The 21,447-nt window shown below is 40.0% G+C and overlaps 1 protein-coding gene across 3 annotated transcripts in view; it reads left to right on the forward strand.

The window, feature by feature from the left end:
• Positions 1–18,722, forward strand: part of ATP7B (ATPase copper transporting beta) — a 41,639-nt gene extending 22,917 nt beyond the window's left edge. For all 3 annotated transcript variants that reach the window (XM_030234726.2, XM_009102919.4, XM_018908625.3), the window contains exons 6-21: positions 1,159–1,235; positions 1,597–1,771; positions 2,315–2,548; positions 2,733–2,824; positions 2,942–3,069; positions 4,138–4,292; positions 4,479–4,613; positions 5,496–5,690; positions 7,188–7,370; positions 8,916–9,114; positions 10,285–10,431; positions 11,514–11,656; positions 13,512–13,715; positions 13,826–13,943; positions 14,696–14,798; positions 16,710–18,722. In XM_030234726.2, the coding sequence (XP_030090586.2) occupies positions 1,159–1,235; positions 1,597–1,771; positions 2,315–2,548; positions 2,733–2,824; positions 2,942–3,069; positions 4,138–4,292; positions 4,479–4,613; positions 5,496–5,690; positions 7,188–7,370; positions 8,916–9,114; positions 10,285–10,431; positions 11,514–11,656; positions 13,512–13,715; positions 13,826–13,943; positions 14,696–14,798; positions 16,710–16,974 (2,553 nt within the window). In that variant the 3' untranslated portion in view covers positions 16,975–18,722. The remainder of the gene's footprint in view (positions 1–1,158; positions 1,236–1,596; positions 1,772–2,314; positions 2,549–2,732; positions 2,825–2,941; positions 3,070–4,137; positions 4,293–4,478; positions 4,614–5,495; positions 5,691–7,187; positions 7,371–8,915; positions 9,115–10,284; positions 10,432–11,513; positions 11,657–13,511; positions 13,716–13,825; positions 13,944–14,695; positions 14,799–16,709) is intronic.
• Positions 18,723–21,447: the final 2,725 nt, after the last annotated feature.

A 21,447-nucleotide genomic window follows, 5' to 3' on the forward strand; every position in this document is an offset into this window, starting at 1 on the left:
CAGTCATTTCAGTAAAGTGTTGCTAATTCAGAAAAAAGTACTTTCTCTTGACAGTGACAAAGGCTGTAAAAGAAGTTTTGCCACAGCTCATGCCACAAGCATTACATATCTCTGTACACACTTGCATCTATCCCTACATCTTTTTGAATGGATACAGCTTGTGATTCAGCCTGATATTAAGTGAAAAAATCCTGGGTTACCAGAATCACACAGATCATAAAATGTACTGTTATGATGGCCCAGATGTGGACAAAACCTTTTTCTTTTTTGTCCCACCAAAAGGGAGGAGATCATACTGTGTGAGGTGCGTGCAGTGAGCAGTCAGGAGGACACCAGGGAATGTTTGCCTTCCATGCTCTAGAGTATTTACTCAGAAAAGAGCTGCTAGACCACAGAAATGATGCAGCTGCAGTTATTAACATGTTAACTAGTAGACTGTTCAGGCTGGCAGAGTAGTTCTCTAAAACATACTTTGCCACAGAAGCATTTAATGATGCAGGTAGGAAGTTCAAGTGTATTGTTCTTGCAAGTGTGCTTTGGGTTTTTAGGGTGTTTGGGCAGGAGGCATGGTTCTACTGCAGTAACTCACCCAAGTGACTCAAAGCTGGAGTTTTGCTTGTTTTTGTTTCTGGGCTGCTTTGCCCTGCAGTTTGTTGTCCTACAGGTTTAAACTAACTTTAGACACTTTGATTTTCAACTTCAGGTGTATTTTTAAACTGTAGCGTTAGGAACTTGCTCACAAGGTTGTCAAGCTCCCAGTGGCTTGTGCATTTTAACTTTCTTTGTGGTATGTCCCATACCTCCTGATTATTCCAGAGGGGTTAAAGGGCATATATTTTTCTTTAGGAGGAGTGCAATAGGATTCTACCTCTCAGTGGAAGCTCCCCATGCCTAAGAACTTGGACACTTACTGCATCTATACACTCTGTTCATGTATAGGTATCAGAAGTCCTTTGCAGTCCAGATTTTGACTACTGACTGAAATATCCTCTCATTTTGGCATAATCTAAAAGTAAATAAAGGGTTGGAATGTATTAAACATGGAACAGTGTCCTTTTCTGACATTTCTTCTAAAAGTAGTATAATTTAAATATGTTGTAAGTAATATGGGTAGCTTCATCAGAACCAACTTATCTTTCCTTCCATTTCAATGAAAAGGAAATTGGCTTTCATGCTTCTGTGACTAAAAGAGCTCCAAATGCACATAACCTGAGTCATAAAAAGGAAATACAGCAGTAAGTATTTCTTTTCTCTCTCACTAAAGAACATGTCTAGATCATATCTTGTAATTCTACTCCCCCCAGCACTCTTCCCAGTTAATTTGATTATTCTTGTGTGAAGCATATTTAGTTTTATCATTCACCATTTGGTTCAAGTACTTTTGTTGCTTTCATTAGTTTTAATTTTTAACTGCCAGAAGTCTATACCAGTTAAACATGTTGCAGACACTGAAGTTGTTCCAAAATACTGGATCTTTGCAAATATCCCAAAGCTGTGTGTTAGTACAATGCTAATAACCCCAGCCCTGCACTACCAGCACAGCTGGGCCTGAGTGGGGTGTAAAAAACCCATGGATTTACAGTTTTTCTTTTTCAGGTGGAGGAAATCTTTTTTGTATAGCCTAGTGTTTGGTATCCCTGTTGTAGTCATAATGATTTATATGCAAATACCAAATGGTGAAGACCATGGGTCTAAGGTGCTGGAACAGAACCTCATTCCTGGATTATCTATTTTGAATCTTCTCTTTTTTATCCTGTGCACTTTTGTTCAGGTATGTCCATACTGCTTCCCAGGGGTTTGCTTTCTATTCATCTCCTGTTTATGTGATCTGATGTGATAAAGACAGAAATGGAAAGATTGAGTGGATTAGGCCTGCCCTCTTGTCTGTACCATCTAAGCAGAACAAAGTAGCACTTTTTTATCTTTTTAGTATTTATTCAATTCATAGCTCTTCCTCCTGTCAAAGTTGCATCAGATAGTTTCCAAGTGGAGCAGATAATATTAAAATAAAGAGATACCTGATCATCTGTAAACTAATTGGGTAACTGTAGGTAAATCCTGCCATTTTCTATGCCTTGTTTACTTTGCATTGCTGAGGAAAAGGATGATATTTGCTGGTTTTGAGAACTAGGAAGCGTGAATGAGAGGATGTCAATGGAGTCAGTCTCCTAAAAGACCTGATATTGTATAAAATTTGCTGGGGTCAGCGATGCCTTCCCTTATGTCCTGCATGGTTTTAATTCCGCTCTGGGCAGTATTCTGTACTGTGTGGTTGCTGATCTCAATGTGAGTCTGTCCCTGCTCACACCAACAGTTCCTTGGTGGATGGTATTTTTACGTGCAAGCCTACAAGTCCCTGAGGCACAAGATGGCCAATATGGATGTGCTCATCGTACTGGCCACAACGATTGCTTATGTGTATTCCTGCGTGATCCTGCTCGTAGCAATCCTTGAAAAGGCAGAGAAAAGCCCTGTCACTTTCTTCGACACTCCTCCCATGTTGTTTGTGTTCATTGCACTCGGCAGATGGCTGGAGCACATAGCCAAGGTAACTCATCTTCACACAAGTGTCGACTATTTAGGATAGGAGTAAGATAAACTATTCAGAGGGATTTTGAGTCAGCTGTTTCTGGTGTAATCTGTAATATGAAAGGTTTTAGAGTTCATTGCATTAAGTACATATCAGGATTTATATATCTCCATGTATCTTAAGCATTAATCTCTGTTTTTAGGGTAAGACCTCAGAAGCTCTTGCTAAGCTCATGTCTCTTCAAGCCACAGAAGCCACTGTGGTGACTCTTGGACCTGGCCACTCTATTGTCAGGTGTGTATTTATGAATCAAAATCCCTTCAGCCTGCCTGGGTCAGACTAGGCTTGATCCAGTTAACCTGAAAGCTGATAGCACAAGTAACCTGCCTGTTCTGCTTGTGTCTTTTACAGGGAGGAGCAAGTACCTGTTGAACTGGTTCAGAGGGGTGATATTATAAAAGTTGTTCCTGGTGGAAAGTTCCCAGTGGATGGAAAGGTCATTGATGGCAGTTCTATGGCAGATGAGTCTCTCATTACTGGTAACTTCCCTTATCTTACACAAAGAAGTGAAATCTGGAACTCATTCTTTAAGAAAAGAGGGCAGACCCAACCCAAACACTGCTGTCTGAATAGCTGCCCACCTTAATGGATGCTGTGGCTTTGTAAGCTTGAATTCAAATCCTGCATCTGTGCACACCCTAAAAAACAGAAGGTTTTCTCTCAGTCTGGCCACTTACTAACCTACTGATAGGATAGGTAGAGTCATAACAGTATTGTCATTATTCCAGTGATCTGGCTGGAGTTTCCCCTGGAATGTATTTGTAGAGATGGCACCTTCTCAGAAAAAAGTTCTAAAGGATGATGTGGAAATATTGATGAGATGCTGGAGTTTGTGTGACAGGGCTCTCTCAATGAGCAAGGAGGGAAAAAGAAAGCCTCAAAATTTCATGTTTATTAAGGGTCACCGGACTTTTTTACATCTTCTGAAATTTTCATTTTATTTTGTAAATATAGTAAGGACTCAATGCATTGTACAATTCTTATAAATAAAGTAAAAGATATAAAATTTTGCATTGGCATTGGATTACCTGTTCTTGTTGGGAACAGGGACACCTTTAGCTTCAGGGAATCAGTAGTTGTTATCACTACCACTAAAAATAGAGAAAATAAATATATTCTAGAGCTGGTATTCATGCAGAGGTAGCAGGAGAACAGGAGCTTTTCCACATAAAAACCTTCTGGTCTTTGAAAACTCAGGGTCATGGAGATAAAAACAGATTTCTCAAACTTCCATTGCTATGCAAGGTGTTAATGGAGAAATTCCAGAAATACCTTTTCCAACCAATTTGTTCCTTTCCTTTTTGAGGGATGGTTTACTAAAAAGTTATGATCAAGGAAACAGCATTTCCTTTGAAACTAATCCTATGAAAAGGTTTATAAAAATATAGCACTACCTATCCATGTCTTCACCAGACAGAGATACCCAGTATGTGATTTCTGGTCATTATTGCTTAGCCTACCAATTTTGCTAACATAGAATGAGCTGTGTGCTAAGAGATTATGCTGTTAGGGGTATCAGCTCATTTATTCTTACCTTTTCTTTCCAGGGGAACCTATGCCAGTCATTAAAAAGCCTGGGAGCACAGTGATTGCTGGTTCTATAAATGCATATGGGTCACTACTTGTTAATGCAACCCATGTTGGTAGTGATACCACTCTGGCACAGATTGTGAAATTGGTGGAAGAAGCTCAAATGTCGAAGGTAAAAATAATGGAGAATAAAACCTTGTTCACAGATTTTGATTGAATAATAAAAAGATTCTATGTTTTGATACTTATGCACTTCAGCAAACCATGTTTTTCCAGAACTATTGTGTATTTTCATGAACTCTGAATATTTATGTGTTTTGACCACAAACATGCAAATAACTGGGTTTATTTTTTGTAGGCACCCATCCAGCAACTGGCAGATAAATTTAGTGGATACTTTGTTCCATTTATCATCATAATTTCAACTGTGACATTGATAGCATGGATCACAATTGGTTTTGTAAACTTTGATATTATTAAAAAATATTTTCCTGTAAGTAGTTTTATTATTATAACTGGATTTTTGTGTTGGGATATCTTCCAATGTAATTAACATGCTTTTTCTATGTAGGGTTTGATGTTATAATCACCCTGAGAGGAGCTCAGTTGGTTAATAATAATAACACCAAAGTTGTGGGTTCAGTCTTTGTATGGACCTTTTACTTTAAGAGTTGGACTTGATGATCCTTGCAAGTCCCTTCCAACCCAGAATATTCTGTAAATACTTCTGTAAATCATGGTATTTTCTACACAGAGCAGATAATTATGCTGTTTAAAATCTCTCTGCAGGTATAAATATATTTTTGCATTTACCCCTTAGTTCTGCACGGGGTTCTTACAAATGGAAATTATTGACAGCATTTCTGGACTAAACATGATCTATAGCTGCATTGCAAGGAGCTGAGCCATTCCTGTTATGTCTGAAATTTTTGTAGGCATTCCTTTTCTGATGGCAGATAGTGGTTTTGGCTTGAGAAAGAAGCTGAGCTTCTGTTATCTTTAGGATTTGTATTTGCTATGCTCAGCAACTGGGGGAGATCTGTGTATCTGGAAATAGCGTTCTCCTTTGCTAAGCTTCAAAAGGAAATTCCCACAAGTTATGTTGACATCTTGGAGACTCAGAGCAGGAACAAACATTTGTATGCTTGAGCAGCAAGAAATCCAGAAAATACTGCCATAAACAATTCTTAAGATTGACCTCTCTTTAGCATTACAGTAACAATAATAGATTGATTTCCTGTACTGAAGTGTTCTGGATAAATGTGTTTTCTGAAAGGACCGTGATTGATTGTACACCTATGTTATCTGCTGTCAGCAATCTTACATTGCATATCTTTCTTAATTTTTTTCCCCCTTCTCTTACCTCTTCCTGCAGAATCAGAGCAAAAACATTTCAAAGGCTGAAATAATATTAAGGTTTGCATTTCAAACCTCAATCACTGTGCTGAGCATTGCATGCCCTTGCTCTTTAGGCCTGGCTACCCCCACAGCTGTAATGGTGGGCACAGGAGTGGCTGCGCAGAATGGAATTCTCATCAAAGGTGGAAAACCCCTGGAAATGGCACATCAGGTTAATAGTTCATTCTGTACTTTTATAGCATTCCTAGATATTGCTATATGAAATATAATTCCCAGGGAAATCCTGCATGTCCAAAGAAAGACAGTGGAAAGTTGTTCTTTTTTTTTTTTTTTTTTTTTTTTTCCCATTTAATTGATTGCCACTCAATAAGAAGAGAAACTGAACCTTCTTCAAAGCAGTCACAGCAAAGTGTTGAGAGCCAACATACCTTACAATCTCATGACTGTAAGGTTGCTAATCCTCTTCATGGCAATTCTCTTCATGCTAATCCTCTTCTGCAAAAGAGCCAATAATCCACTGATTTTTTTTTTCTTTCCTCTGAGACCTGTTGTGAAATGCATATTGTTCATGATCAGTTGTTTAAAGTGTAAAATTCAAGGAAAAAAACATATTTGAAGTTGTTTTAGTGTATAGACAAGAAAGACAGAAGGGAGGCAGAAAAAACCTTCAAAGACACAAAAATTATGGAAAGAGGAGGAAGAGGTTGAAGGAGAAAGAGGTTTGACGTGTCCACAGCTGCTGATAAGAAAATGAATCAAAACCATGCTGTGATAGGCTGTATTAGACATATGCAGAACATTTTAAGGGAGGAGGATGGTAACAGCAAGTTAATCAGACTGATAATTCTTGTTACTACTTGATCATAAGTTTTCCCAAGACTCTGGGAAAATATAAAAAAGACTGCTAATTAATGCTGGAAGTTTTTACCTTTTGGATCCAAGCAAGGCTATGGTCAGGGCTTTGAAAATTAGGTGACCTGTGTGATTCTGCAAGGTTGGTATGTTGAAATAGCTGGATATGGAATAAGTGCCTACTTTGCTAAGCTTGTGGGGTTTGTGTTTCTCTCTGCCGTGTTTATTTTCAGGATTAGAATTTACTTTATCTTTGAGTTCCAGTATATGTGGGGCTGTGTTTTTTGGTTCGTTTCTGATTCCTCAAGACCCATTGGCCTGGCTGGCATGTGATGGCTGAATTTGGTGAATAGCATGGCATCAATTTTGCTTAGGTTATTGTTTCTTGAACTTCTTTCACCCTTTACATCTTCTCTATGACCATATCACTTCCTGAGTCCTCTTTCCTCAGTGTTATTGTTGATGGTTTAGAACTGCATTCAAAAAAACCCTCTTTGCATCACATACCTTGTGGTAAAAGTGATTAAGGTGCCCTTACATGGCTCCTGCATGTGAATGCATGTTCTGTTCTTTGTGTGTGTATCTCAATCCTACAATAACACTGTTGTCTGGGATCCTGACATGGGCACAGGATGATCTTGTAGCTTTATGAGGAATTAATCAGAAAGCATAAGGAGACCTGCTGTACAGATAATTCAAGGTACCTAGAGGAATCTCTGCTTCTGTAGATTTATTCTGTCTTTGTTTGGATATAGTCAACTGTTTATTAAAGTCTTGACTGTATTTATGTGCCATAAACATACCAGCATCCCTGCACTTGCAGGGCTTAGGCAGTAACTGTGTTTCTTTCTTGCAGATCAAGACGGTGATGTTTGATAAAACTGGGACCATCACCTATGGAGTTCCTAAAGTCACGAGGGTGCTTTTGATGGGAGACACAGCTGTGCTCCCCCTGAAGAAGGTACTGGCTGTTGTTGGTACAGCAGAAGCCAGCAGCGAGCATCCTTTAGGAATGGCTGTCACTAAATATTGCAAAGAGGTACTTAGCCTTCCTATTTCATCCAGGGCCTGAAGGCATCAGTGAAAATGCAGCAATGTTGTATAAAATGATCAGGTTCCAGAGGAAAGGGCCTGCCTGAACAGTAAGAGACTGGAAATATGGGAGAGTGCATGGTTGTACATCTTGCTCTGGACATTACCAGACAGTGTATTTATCTAAGCTGTGCTTTTCTGGTAACAATGTGAAGTTCTGAAGGAAGATCTTGCTAAATTTATCTTGAACTGATGAGAAAATAAGGAATATATGCAGGAGGAATACTTATACTTAAAATAACATCATGAAGCAAATGTGTGTGATGACATTTCATATTATCTGACTATAGTCACTTCTATTAATCACTTGCTCATCTGAATATATTAGGCAAAAGACTTTAAAGCTTGAATATTGAACTGGAATATTTGTGAGTTTCACAAATGAATTGATCAATTACTCAAGTCTTTGCAAATTTTACATATCCGTAGAGGTCATTTATATATGTCACGTGTTCCTCAAGCTTCAGGGAGAAGTAAAACACAAGTCACAGTGAAAACAGGTAGCTATGTAAATAAACAATTAATGTCTGCTAAGAAAAATCATTAATTGATTTAGGGAAAAATAGTTTTAAAAATATATGAAATTTGCTAGATCTTTCAGTGATAAAATTTTGAAGTAAAACCATACATTTAGAAGGAAAAAGAGAATATAAGCAACAAACCAATTGCCTTCCTTGTATTTTACATTTTTAATTTAAAATTTGTTTTAGTACCATGACAGTTCTGTAGTCATCCCATGCAGAAGTTATTACTGGGTCAAGGCTTATTTGAATTGTAATGCTATAGTGTTGGCTGATGTTCTTGCCTCCTGCCTGGTCATCCCTGTATTTTAAGATCACTGAGAGGTACATATAGTTCCAACTTTCAGAGACAACCCAGAATAACTTGTTTACAAATTAATGTTTTCTCAATTTTTTTGTAACTTGTAGGGTCCCTATAATCCCTTTATCTCATCTTGAAGGTACTCACTGGCTTCTCTCCCTAGCTCAACAGAAAAACCCAGTTTCCCTAACATCCAGACAGATCCCTCCAGGAATTAGATACAGTTTTTCACTGTACTCTTACATATCTACAAAAAGCTCTGATCCACCACAGGCAGTTGTCTGTGAGGTTAATTACGAGTTGCACCATTTGTAAGCTGAGTGGCTTAATGTTGAAATATTTCTTTTTGTTCCTAGTCTTGGCTGAAGTCATGAACTACCAATCTAGTTTTTTCATCCTTGAACTAGCAGAAAAAGCTGTTCCTTATGGTTTGCTGTTGCTAGGGCTGAGACCTGGCTGTGATCTGTATGGCTGCCCCATTTTTAGAAGTCTAAGCCGCAGCACAGCCACAGCATCCTTATTTTTAGTTCTGTGCTACTGATATTCCAGCCTAGTTTTCAGTTGGTCAGTCATTGCCAAGGGGAGGAATAAGGCCTCTTTTTGGAAAGAGTTATCTAATATTTGTACCCCACGTGGGCAGCACAGATTGATGATGTGCTCTCCTCTTCAGGAGCTTGGCACTGAGAGCCTGGGATACTGCACCGACTTCCAGGCAGTCCCAGGCTGTGGTATCAGCTGCAAGGTCGGAGGAGTTGAGGTCATCCTTGGCACAGCTGAGGAAGGTCCCAATAAGCTGGATGCTAACAGGAGGGGGGACAGCAGTGCTCCTCTGGGAGATACTGGAGTTATCACGCTCTTGGAATCACAAGGTAAGTGATTATCTGCTCTGTGCTGCCCCTGTGCCAGCCGCAGTGTGAGGGAGAACGAACCAACAGCACCATCCACCTACCAGGCTATGTACCAGAGAAAGGTGGATATGGGGCAGAAGAAGGCAAAGAACAGGAGGGACAAAAATGTGTTTCAACGAAAATTGAAGCTCTCTCCACAACTCTTGATCTCTCTATGCAATTCAGAAGCTTAATTGGGAATTAGGTACAGTGATGGGTACTTGAAAATTCCATACAATACCTGGACAATAAAGCATACCCAGCAATATTCCTTTTGGACAGAAGAATGGTCCAGCAGGCAGCAAAGTTTGCATTATCTTCCCATTTAAAGCAGTTACTTTTAACATATTACTGCAACTTTTACATCCTATGCTTTAGTTCCATATTAACTTGGACCTTTTGTTTCCTGTTCATATACCTCTCAAGGCACTTAAGAAAAAAAAAAAACAGACTCAAACCTATTTAGCAGATGCAAAACAAAATGTGCTATATCAGAAAACTTATTTTAGTGCCTGATAGTTTTGATTAGGCCAATAAAATTCAGGTTTGTTTCAGACTCTCTGGATGCCACTTTGCTATTTTGTAGTGTAGGAGAGAAAGAAAAGGTATTTAAAGCCTTCCTTAAGGAGCTCATCAATTCTCTTCAGAAGGCTGTGGCGCTCTTGACCTTTTTGAGAAAGCTATTAGAAGAATTAAATAGAATGAGGACTTCAATCATCAGAACTGTGCCATTTGTGAATGGTGTTAATGTAATATTTTCTCACCTGCTTATATGGTTCTTGTGAAGTTGGATTGGATTCATAATGAGTTGCATTGTTTGTTAGAACTCCACTACTTTTTTCTTGTCAGAAATAGCTTTTATATTTGAAAGGCGTTAGTTGTGAGGACAAAGCAGGATGGCATTAGCTAAATGTGTGTACTGTGCTAATTCAGAGAAACAATGCCAGCTGACAAATGCAAACACGAGAAAATGCTGCCATTAAGTCCATGACGCAGTTTTGTGTGTGAAGAGGCACAGACTGGATCTTGAAAGAGAAAACTTTTATCAAGCTGTCTTCAGGCAGTGCCTCTGACTAACTATCTTCCTCAAACATCTCTGCTTGTGTACACTGCTTTTGAGATGCTCATTTTTCTTTTTGTCTGTGCACAAAGGTCCATCAGCTTCTCAGAAATACTCGGTGTTGATCGGAAATCGTGAGTGGATGCGACGCAATGGCTTGAATATTGCAAATGATGTCAACGATGCAATGACAAACCATGAAATGAAAGGACAGACTGCCATACTGGTGGCTATAGATGGTAACCGCTCCTCCTTGGAGTGACTTAACAAATATGAGTCAATCCTACTGCAGAACAGATGAAAACAATCTGAAGCAGTTGATCACTGGCTTAGTGTCAAGAAACTACTAATCTTTTAGTGCAAACTGCTTGTGAACTGTGAATTATCAAGGTGTTCTTAAAAGAATCTTTTACCACATAACACTGTTTATAAGGTTTTGTTGAGTAGGTTTTAATTTCAGAATTAATTTCTGAACCTCCTGTTGTCTAGAATCATTGTTCAAACAAGCAGTGACAATATGGTGCCATGTCCAATCCTTAATTTACGTCAGTTAAGGATCATGGACCAACCTATCACATCACTAGTTTCAGAACATGCATAAATAAACATGCATGAATAAACATGATGATTCATAAGATCAGTCAAGTATAATAGCTTAGACTAAAAGAGTTTTGTCAGTACAGGCGTTCTGTTCTTTACCACGCAGAAAGAGATCCCAGACAAGACCTTGATATGAGAAATGTACAATGGTGACAGATTGCCAGCGTGCCTGTGATCTTGAAATGAGGCCAATGATTCATTTACTGAACAAATATCCTTGGTGCCCCTAGAGAGCAATTTTGAAAGGCATTTGCTTGTGAAGGAAGTATGGATGCACCTTTGAGCCAATGTACTGGAAAGCAGATGCAAGACTTCTCAATTAAAGTAATTAATTCTAGTAGAGATCCAACCCTGAAAGACTAGGGGACATAAAACCAGACTCTGTATGCTTCCTCTTGAAGGAGTGGCTTTAACATCTGACCTGGGCACAAATACCAACACTTTCTCTGACCCACTATCATATTTGTCCATACCATAAAACATAGAAGTCAGGCTTGTTTAAAAGCTACTCTCCTCTCGTCTTCCTGATCCCTAAATATCTGAAACAGGCAAATGATAAGAAGAGACCATAAGTGAGAAAGCTGCAGACACGAGTGTCAACATTGCTCAGAATGTGTTATTTCACAAGCTGCCCCAGTGGGATGGAGGGGGAGCTGTGTTCTCTTGGTGCCTCTTTGCCTCCCACAGCTCTCTCTGACGGAGGGTGTTTCCATTGGTGCAGGTGTGCTGTGTGGAATGATCGCCATAGCAGACACTGTCAAGCAGGAGGCAGCCCTTGCTGTGCACACACTGCAGAGCATGGGGATAGACGTGGTGCTCATAACAGGGGACAACAGGAAAACAGCAAAAGCCATTGCTACTCAGGTATCTGCTTCTCTGTGGTTCAAAAAGCTACATGATGAGGTTCCAGAACTCCTGTTTGCCCTGGTGAATTTGAAGCAGGAGCTTCAGTTCCCCTGAAACAGCAGTTTCCCTGGATATATTAAATAAAGACAAATTTTTCTTGAACTGGACTGAAAATCAGGTCAAGTCCTATGGCATAGTAGAGGCCAGTGGCTGTGTTAAGATCCACTGTAGACATGCAGTCGATACTTTTCCAAAGTGGTGGAGTTTCTTGCAGTAATTGGTTGCTGAGCGGAAGCCTCCTGTTTCCCTGCACTGAAAGGCAGACCTGTTTGCTTAGTGATGAAGGAAAGTTCCTTGAAGACCCAGTCCTGGTTACAGTTAGGCAATCCACAGTGTGGATTTGTTGTTACCCTAAAGGGTAACATAACAATATGAATTATTGCTAAGAAGCATAGCAGTCTAAAGGAGGTTGGGTTTATATTTTTCCCCATGGCAAACTATAAATGAAAAGTCAGATTATCTCTCTACCTTGCTATGTTTCCACCCTCTTGATCTTCCTTTCCCTCTTTTCCTTTGTGTTGGTCTACTTCTAATCTTACCATGTGCCACTTTGCTTTCCTCAGTATGGCCATACCACAGTGGCCATGCTGGCATACTCAGCCAGCACTGTGGTATGCACACTCTTCTGTGCTCGGAGGTCTGTTTGGTTTCTCCATGTGATGCTTTAATCCTCCTCCTATTGGCTTTCACGCTTTTGTTTTTGTGTGCAGTTATGATAAAGTGCCTTCCCACCCAATTTTCTTTGTCAAGGGAAAAAAGTCTTTCAGAAATAAGCTTGAATTTATGGTTCCAGGAACACAGATGAACTTTTTAAACAAGCTTAGTTTGTGTCAACCTACATTTTCTTTGAAATTTTGGAATGTACTTTCCAATTGAAAGAAATTGTAAGCAGTTTTAAAAATGTTATAAAATGTTGGTTTTTAAAAGGTTAAAGGAGAGCTCCTATCTTCTGTGGTAAAAAGCTGCTTCTGCCTGGTGAGGCAGCCCAACAAAGGGCATTATCCCAGCACTATCTAATACAGTAATCTGTTTTACAACTACAACACTAGAACCATTGCTGGCAACTCCACATAAGTTATCATGTGGATGGTAGATGCATTTAGCCAGCCATCTGCTTTATTTTTATATTCTCCCTGCACATACTTGTTGTCTGTGTGTTTCCCCTGCTATAACTGCTTGATCATACATGGTTTGTGTGTTGCATTATCTGCTTGAAGGCTCTGCAGAGGGATCTGCACAGCCTAGATTGATGGGCTGAGGCCAGTTGTGTGAGGCTCAAAAGGGTGAAGTATCAAGTCCTGCACCTGAGTCACAACAGCCCCTGCAGTACTGCAGGCTTGGGGCAGAGTGGCTGAAAAGCTGCTCAGCAGAAAAGGACCTGGGGGTGCTGCTTGGCAGCAGCTGAACGTGAGCCAGCTGTGCCCAGGAGGGCAAGAAGGCCAATGGCACCCTGGCCTGTATCAGCAATAGAGTGGTCAGCAGGACCAAGGGAAGTGGTGGAGTCAGCATTCCTGAAGGTATTTCAAAGACAAATCTTTATTGCTGGGACAGTGGAGCTCCAGAAGCAATGCAGGGCATGATGTGAAGGGCAGAGTATGGTTTGCCAGCAGCTCTGCAGGAGGGTGCTGTTATCAATCCTGTTCTTATGCCAAAAGTGTGTTGCTCTTCAGTTTTCTGTGTAGCTTGCAAGTGTTGACTTCACCAGAATCAGTTCGGTTGATATTCCTGTTTGCCCTTCACCTAGAAGAGCAAACAGCTCTTCCTTCCAGCAGGAAGCACATCACCAACATGGGGTGTCTTTCTTTGTGCGTAGGTTGGGATCAAAAAAGTCTTTGCGGAGGTTCTTCCTTCTCACAAGGTTGCAAAGGTCCAGGAGCTCCAAAATGAAAAGAAGAAGGTTGCAATGGTTGGTGATGGAGTCAACGATTCCCCTGCGCTAGCCAAGGCCGATGTTGGAATTGCAATTGGAACAGGCACTGATGTTGCCATTGAAGCTGCAGATGTTGTTCTTATCCGAGTGAGCACTACAGTTTTGGCCTGTCCTCTTTTATCACTCACACTCCTCATTTTGGTTTAGTTTTCTGAAGACTGCATGTGGAAAACTCTCAGTGCTCTTCTGTTTTGCAGAATGATTTGCTGGATGTAGTTGCCAGTATTCACTTATCCAAGAGAACAGTTCGAAGAATACGAATAAATCTGATTCTTGCCTTAATTTATAACCTGCTTGGAATACCCATAGCAGCAGGTATGTGACTGCAAGAGCTCAGCTTGTCAAAGACAGCACAGTTGATCTCTGTGGTACCTCTTATAGGATTGATTACCTGCTCAAGGAACAAAAAACAGGTTCCTAGATTATTTAAAACTTGGTAGGAGGAGGGCGAAATCAAGACATTTTTTTTTTTTGCTTGCCTCTTAGGAATAAATACTTCAAGACTGAATTAAAACTCTGCTCTTACTTCATTAACAGTACTTGGGGATTAGTTCCTGTATATTCAAACCCAGCTCTAATCAGATGTGCCATCATACTTTTGGGTGCTCCCTCTTTTATTTGCCCTGAATCACACATTTTCTCTCCTACTGCTTGTATTCTTTATGCCTCTGTCAGATATTTTCTCATGCTTTAAATTCCTACTTAAAACTTACTTCAGGTATTTCTTGTTTTGTTTATGAGTAACTTCTCCCTCCTTTTCCTTTACTACTGCCATGCCTTTCCGCTGCCTTTGCTGTGTTTCATATGTGCAGAATATGTGGAAGGGACAAATAGTCTTGCCCTGTGGCTGCAGCCTTGTACCTGTATGGGTGCAAAGGTCATGCCTGGCAATGGAAGGGACGTGTTCAGAAATGAGTGAGTAAATACATATATTGATCTAGTTGTGTTTCTGGAGGTCTCAGCAGGTTGTGCTGCAGAACTGCTGATCCCTTCTGTGCTATGCAGGGGTGGAAATGCCTGTGCTGGGATGAGCAGCTCTGGCTCATGTCCATATGTTTTTTTGCTAGGTGTGTTCATGCCTCTTGGCCTCGTGCTTCAGCCTTGGATGGGGTCAGCTGCAATGGCAGCTTCTTCTGTGTCTGTCCTGCTGTCTTCACTGCAGCTGAAATGGCAAGTTGTCTTGTGTTTCTCAGCTGGGGAGCTGTGGCAGTACTGAGGCTGGGACTCAAGTGAGACACCCCTTTGGGCTTTCTACATCTAAAAGTACCTGAAAGTCCATTAGCTTGGGATTGCTCTGTCTGATCCTTAGCTCCAAAAGAGACAGGTGTCACTATTATGAACTTACCTGGGCTAAGACAATATGCAGGATGCTTTAACTAGCAGCTAAAAGTGTGACTGGATGTCACCTGGGCCCAAATGGTGGAGATCTAGTTCAATACCAAGTAAAGTAATGGTTAGGAGGTTTTGCTGTGAATATCAACTGAACTAGTTTGAAAGATAATTCTCCATAATGTAACAATAGATTTTTTGAAAAAAAAATGTTTGTACCTGTTGGGTTTTATTTTTGTCTATTTAAGTTAGCCAGAGAGAAACAGGGAAGCAGTGCATTTATTCTTTTGCACCTTGCTGCCAATAAGGCATCTCTCTTTATTCTTTTGAAAGTAAACCAGTTTCTGATCTGCAACAAGATTTTTCAACTTCTATTAATTTTAATGCTACATTTTTTTGGATACCCTTTTTGGCAGTTACAGTGGACCTCTTTTTAACAGCATAGAAAGCAAACACCTTTTAAGAATAAGACTTTTTATGGTGTGTGAAATTGGTCCAAACCCTCACATATTTTTACTGTAGCTGGGGTCTTCTGTACATTCTAGTATAGTACAGTGCAGTATAGTATAAACTAATTTTCCAAATATGGAAAATCTGTTACTACATCATGTTTCTAATCCTGAAAATGCTCAATGAGACCACAATATAAATACAAATGACATATATACATGGCTGTTTGCAGAGTCACCCCTATCACTACAGGATTTTCATCCTAAAAGTTTTCAGTGTATAGTTATCCAAAGGATGAGAAATTTCTATAACTGGATTCCTTAATTCTCCATTTCTCTTGACCTTGTGCCGATTGCATTAAGTGTCACACACCATTCTAGGTAGATATTGAGAACCCCCTAAAAAATATTTGGCTTCAGACTTATGTATTACAGACTACTGTATTACAGTATACATTTTAGGACAACAATCTTTCTTGAAGCTTCAGATGAGGTGAATAGAACTTCAGGTTCCAAAGAACACTATGGTGCATATATATGTGAAGAAGACCACACATACTTGCTATTCTGGGGTTTGACTTGGTATGCATTGAATCAGAAAGTGGTTTTTGTGTCATTGAATCCATTTACCTGCAATTGTCTTCTATGAACCTTCTAATAATTCAGCAAACTCATAATTTTTATTAAAGAACCCCACTTTGAGAGCCCCTCTGTTTTATTATTTAAATGTTTTAAAGCCGTGTGATGAGTACTCTTAGCTATTTAACACTTTCATGGCTGAAGTGCATGGAATCATAGAATCATCTAGGTTGGAAAAGACCTTTAAGATCATTAAGTCCAATGTTCAACCTGGCACCACCAAGTCCACCACTAAACCATATCCCTAAATGCAACAGAAGAGTGCTCAATCAGTGGTATGTGGTCTTGAATGACTGAAAACTCAGACCAGAAACATCTTGAGGAGTATTCTGCATTTCTCCATCATCCCCCCTTGACCTTTTATGCTTGTCTTGGATTGAGAGAATTGGCATGCTCAAAATTCAAGTAGTAATAAAAATTAGTATTCTGTAACTGATTTTTGAGACCCTTGCAGTCTTGGCACCACACATTTTAAATTAATTGTTTGGGAGCTATTAGATAGGAAATTTAATTTAAACATTTATAATTAATCTATAAAGTTATTTTTTCTATATAAACACTTTCAATACGTTTAGGTTATCAGAAGTTTCTGATTTGTTCCAGTGCCAGATGCTTCTACACTTTGACCTCTTGTTGCTAATATCTTTTCTCTTTCTCTTCTTAGTTACAAGAAGCCAGACACAGAAAGCTACGAAGCACAAGCTCAAGGCCGCATGAAGCCACTCACTCCTTCTCAAATCAGTGTTCACATTGGAATGGATGATAGGAGGAGGGACTCTTCCAAACCATCTCCTTGGGACCAGACAAGCCAAGTGTCCCTCTCCTCCTTGGCTTCAGACCGGCTGCCGAGACGCAATGGTTTCATCCAGGAGGAAGGGAGCAAGTGGTCATTGCTCATGAACGGAGCGGATGAGGAGCAGTACATCTGAAGCTCTGACTCTTGGTAGAGGGGGAAATGTTCCTCCTCCCCAGCCAAGAGAGGGACTGACTCATTTCATCAACAGCTTCAGTGTTTAAGAGAAGTATTCCTTCAGCTCATAAGACAATTGCAACTCAGCTCAGTGTTGGGTTGTATGGATTGTGGATTTTTTTCAGGTCACCAGTTATTTCTAGTTATGGAAATAATCTGTGCCACTATAATGAGCTGGCTTGTTTGCACACAGCATTTAGTGAAATAATGTAAAATTGTAATTTGCAGAGTCTAAAAGAGTTTCTCTGTGACTCTTTGCTAGGAACCAAATTTCATACTTTTCACTCTTTCAAACTTTATTACTTTTAGACCACATGAAGCAAGAGTATTTTCAGAGCTGCCAAATATTAATTTGTGTCTAAATTAAATTAGCAATGGCATAAGGAACTCTGTGGTCAGAATTTGAATTGTGTTGTGTCGTGTCACTGTGAGAACACTTTGTATTTAGGATTCATGGCATCTCCTGGAACCAAAAACGCTTTGTTTTTTCACCTGCTTCAACTCTCTGGAAGGTCTTTTACAAAGATTTTCACTTGCTTTGAGGTATTGCATCCTTTTGATGCACATTTTTACTGCTCTCTTTGATTTTTCTCTTTTGTTCCATATGAACCCCTTTCCCCTTTTTCTTGCACAAGAGATCTATGAGTTATCATTATGTTTACAGATATTCCTGTTTGGGACAAAGTCCTTTGAGTCACCAGGAACCTTTCCATTCCAATTGAAATCCATAAAGGCAGTTATCCAAGATACCTTGCTGGATCCCAGGGAGTTCCTTAGAGTTGGGCAGTTTTCTGTCTCTTTCCTCTGACAGAGTGAAGAATTTAAGCCAGTGTGAGCAAAGGTGGTATTTACCTTGTCATGACTGAGCAGAACTAGCACTGGTGTGACTCCAGTGTAGCTGAACAGAGAGAGATTGTTGCATAACTTAGCCCCAGCTTGCTGGTTGCTTAAAATGCAGCTAAAAGTTTAAATTACAAAGGTGGAAAAATGGCCTTCAAGTGGGCTTGTATTTGCCATCATATGAATAAATGACAGGACCTGAACTAAGAAAATTTGTAACTTAAATTTGTATTTATTTTTTGCATTGGTTTTAGTTCCCCTCTTTACTTCAATGAGAAATCAAAGTACTGGACAACTGTTTTTTTGCTTTAACATCTTTACCAAAGCTTGGAGTAACTTCATCCCTGTGGATATCAGATTCACCCCTGACTTTTTAGAGTCAAGACAGTAGGAATCAACAGCTTTGGTGCACTGGATGCAGTTCCAGAGCGCTGTGTTGTCCAGCTTCGGACTCTGATGTAGGCAGTTTTATAGTTGAATTTAGAAACTGAAAGAAAGGGAAATACTTTGCTAAACAACATGAACTAACTACTTCTTTTCATTGACTGAAATATAGAGCTGTTTCTAACAAGGGTTCAAATCCTGCTTCTCCTAATGTAAAAATGAAAAACAAGCCAGAGAGGAAAAGAATTGTTCTTAAAGCATTGGATGGGTCTTCCCATTTTCTCAGCACTGTCTTAAATATAATTACAAATCAGGTTTAAAACTCTATATAAATAGAGATTACTTTCACAGCACAAACACTTTTCAAACATGCCATAGGTGCATGTCCCTGTGGGAAAGAGGGTCTGAAGTTTTACTATTCTGTATTTTCTTACCAGTCCTTGCAATAAAAATATGCTTTGTTTTTAAAAAACAAAAACAAAAACAAAAACAAATGACTGTGTGTCTTTTTCTTTCTTTTTTTATTTTTATTGAGGGTTTCAGAATATAAAGAGCATAAACAGAGATTGTTGGATTGCCGGGTACATATGCACAAGGTTTTGTAACTGTTTCAGGCAGGATCTACAGGAGGGAAAAAGAGACTGTTGTTTCATGTTGAGACAGGTGAGTTGCAAACATGTTAAAGGGTGGAAATAGGATTCAAAATCATCTTGGGGAATTGGGCAGAACCAGGAAACTTTGTAAACCGAACAGAGAGGAATTAAGGGTCAACATAGCTGAAAAAGGTCAGGTAGTTGGCATTCATTTTGTGACCCATTCTACCAACACAGTAATCCTGCAAAATGAAGAGAAACATAGAGAGGTATGAAGATTGTATCACCCATATGACAAAACATCTCATTCTGTTCTGCTCTGGAGAGGCATCAGCTGAAATAGCAGGTCTAGTTTTATATGTCATACTTGTTAGGAAAAACCAGTTCAGAGAAGAGCAATGAGATTTAACAGAAATCTAGAAAACGTGAGAATGTAAGTATATGACAATGAGAAATAGAAGCAGATTGATGGAGTTTGAGTAATTTTGCTTGCAGAATACCATAAGGAAATACAAGTCTCAAGATAGAAAGAGAACAATTTATTCCTTTCATCTTTTCAGTGTCTTTTATGTTCATGGTGAATAGAACAAGCAAATAATAGGCTTATTTAACCAAAGAATATTTAGATTAGTCACTAGGGAGGAACTGTGTAACACAAAAGATTGTGGAGCACCGGAAGAGGTTTCAGATGGGGGCTCTTCAGATGCACATGGCAATCAGGCACATATTTGGTGATAATGTGTCAGTCAGAGGTGAATCCTCCCGTGGGGCAGGCAGCTGCCCTATACCAGCTCCTGACCTTCTCCCCAGATGGGCTTTCTCTTATTTCTGTGAAAGTAATATGAACCAAAAAAATATTGGAGGAGAGGACTGACCACACTATCCTGCTCTCAAGAAGTGCCTGCTCTCAAGAAGAACCTGACTTATTTCGTACTTGAACTGGAAAAGTTTTGTTCATTATATTTTCATAATGCCTTAGGCTTTAAATGGCTGTGAAACTTGCATAAATCATGGAATCCTAGAATGGTTTGGCTTGAAATGGTCCTTAGAATTAATCTAGTCCAACTCTCCTGCCATAGGCAGGGACACCTTCCACTAGGGTAGGTTACTCAGAGCTCCATCCAACCTGTCTTTGAGCACTGCCAGTGATGGAGCACCCTCAGCTTCTCTGGGCAACCTGTGCCAGTGCCTCACCACCCTCACAGTAAAGAATTTTTCCTAATATTTAGTGTAAACCTACCCTCTGTCAGTTTGAAGGCATTCCCCCTTGTCTAATCACTACATGCCCTTGTCAAAAGTCCCTCTCCAGCTCTCTCATAACCTCCTTTAGGTCCTGGAAGGTGCTCTAAGGTCTCCTTGGAGCCTTCTTGTCTCCAGGCTGAACAGTCCCAACTCTCTCAGCCTGCCTTCATGGCAGAGGTTCTCCAGCCCTCTGATCAGCTTTATGGACTTGTAGCCTCTGTAATTTTTCTAGCAGGTCCATGTCCTCCTTATGTTGGGGCCTCAGGGCTGGATGCATCACTCCAGGTGGGATCCCAGAGTGGAGCAGAGTAGCAGAATTCCCTTCTGCCCTGCTGGCCACGCTGCTTTGGATGCAGCCCAGGATATGGTTGGCTTTCTGGGCTGCAAGCACACATTGCTGGGTCATGTTAAAGTTCTTGTCAACCAACACCCCCAAGACAAAAATGTCTATGAGAAAGTTGGAATAGTTATACATAGTCAGGAAAAATAAATATAGGTAGGTAGTCCTAACACTTGTGATGATGTGCTCATATCAAACTTGAGCTCCTGATGCACATCCAGTCTCACTGGGGGGTGTATGAGGTGGAGATCAGTGTTTGCATGTCTGCATGCAATGTAATTATGAACTGTGTTTGTCCCCACCAGGCCCAGCTGCCTGCAGCCCCCAGCAGAGTGAGGTGCTGGCCTGGGACTGCTGCCTGGGCTGGCCCTACAGCAAAAGAGCTGGAGGAAGCTTCCTGAGAGGATGGACTCGTGGGCTCCCTAAGCTCAGTGCCCAAGGTGCTCAGCAGTGTGCCACACTTGTCCTCTTTCCTAGGACTGAGTATTTTGATGGATAATACAGTATGGAACAACTTTTCAAATCCCAATTTTGATCTTAGGTGTCTGCATTGTGCATGTTCTCCCAGCACAACTCAGTTGCTGCCTATCTGATAGTAAGTGTTGATATATCTGATGATGTACAGGGGACATCCAGTTCTTTTGCTGTGGAAAAAATTTGTGAGTCTTTTGTTGTAACTTTTAATTCTTTTTTAATGAACACAGAAGACATCAAATGAATTGGATCTTTGACTTCCATGTTATTTTTAGTGCAATAGCTCAGGAATACTGTTGCCTGTTAAGTTTTTCAACTGTTTTTCTTCTCTTGCTATGGTTTGCATTACAATTTTTTTGGTGCCCTAAGTTCACAGGAAAGAAATTATTCCATTTCATTTCCTTCTCCTTTCCCCTTTTTTCCAAGCAAATAAGCTGTCTGATTTCTATCCAAGCTGATTACAACCTTTCTCTGAATAATTCGTTCAGCGATTATATTTTCTGTAAATGCACTTGTGTGTGAAGAAAAAGAATGAGTAGGTGGTGAAACTATACAATGG

The sequence above is a fragment of the Serinus canaria genome, chromosome 1, assembly GCF_022539315.1.
Source record: "Serinus canaria isolate serCan28SL12 chromosome 1, serCan2020, whole genome shotgun sequence".
Classification (NCBI taxonomy): Eukaryota; Metazoa; Chordata; class Aves; order Passeriformes; family Fringillidae; genus Serinus; species Serinus canaria.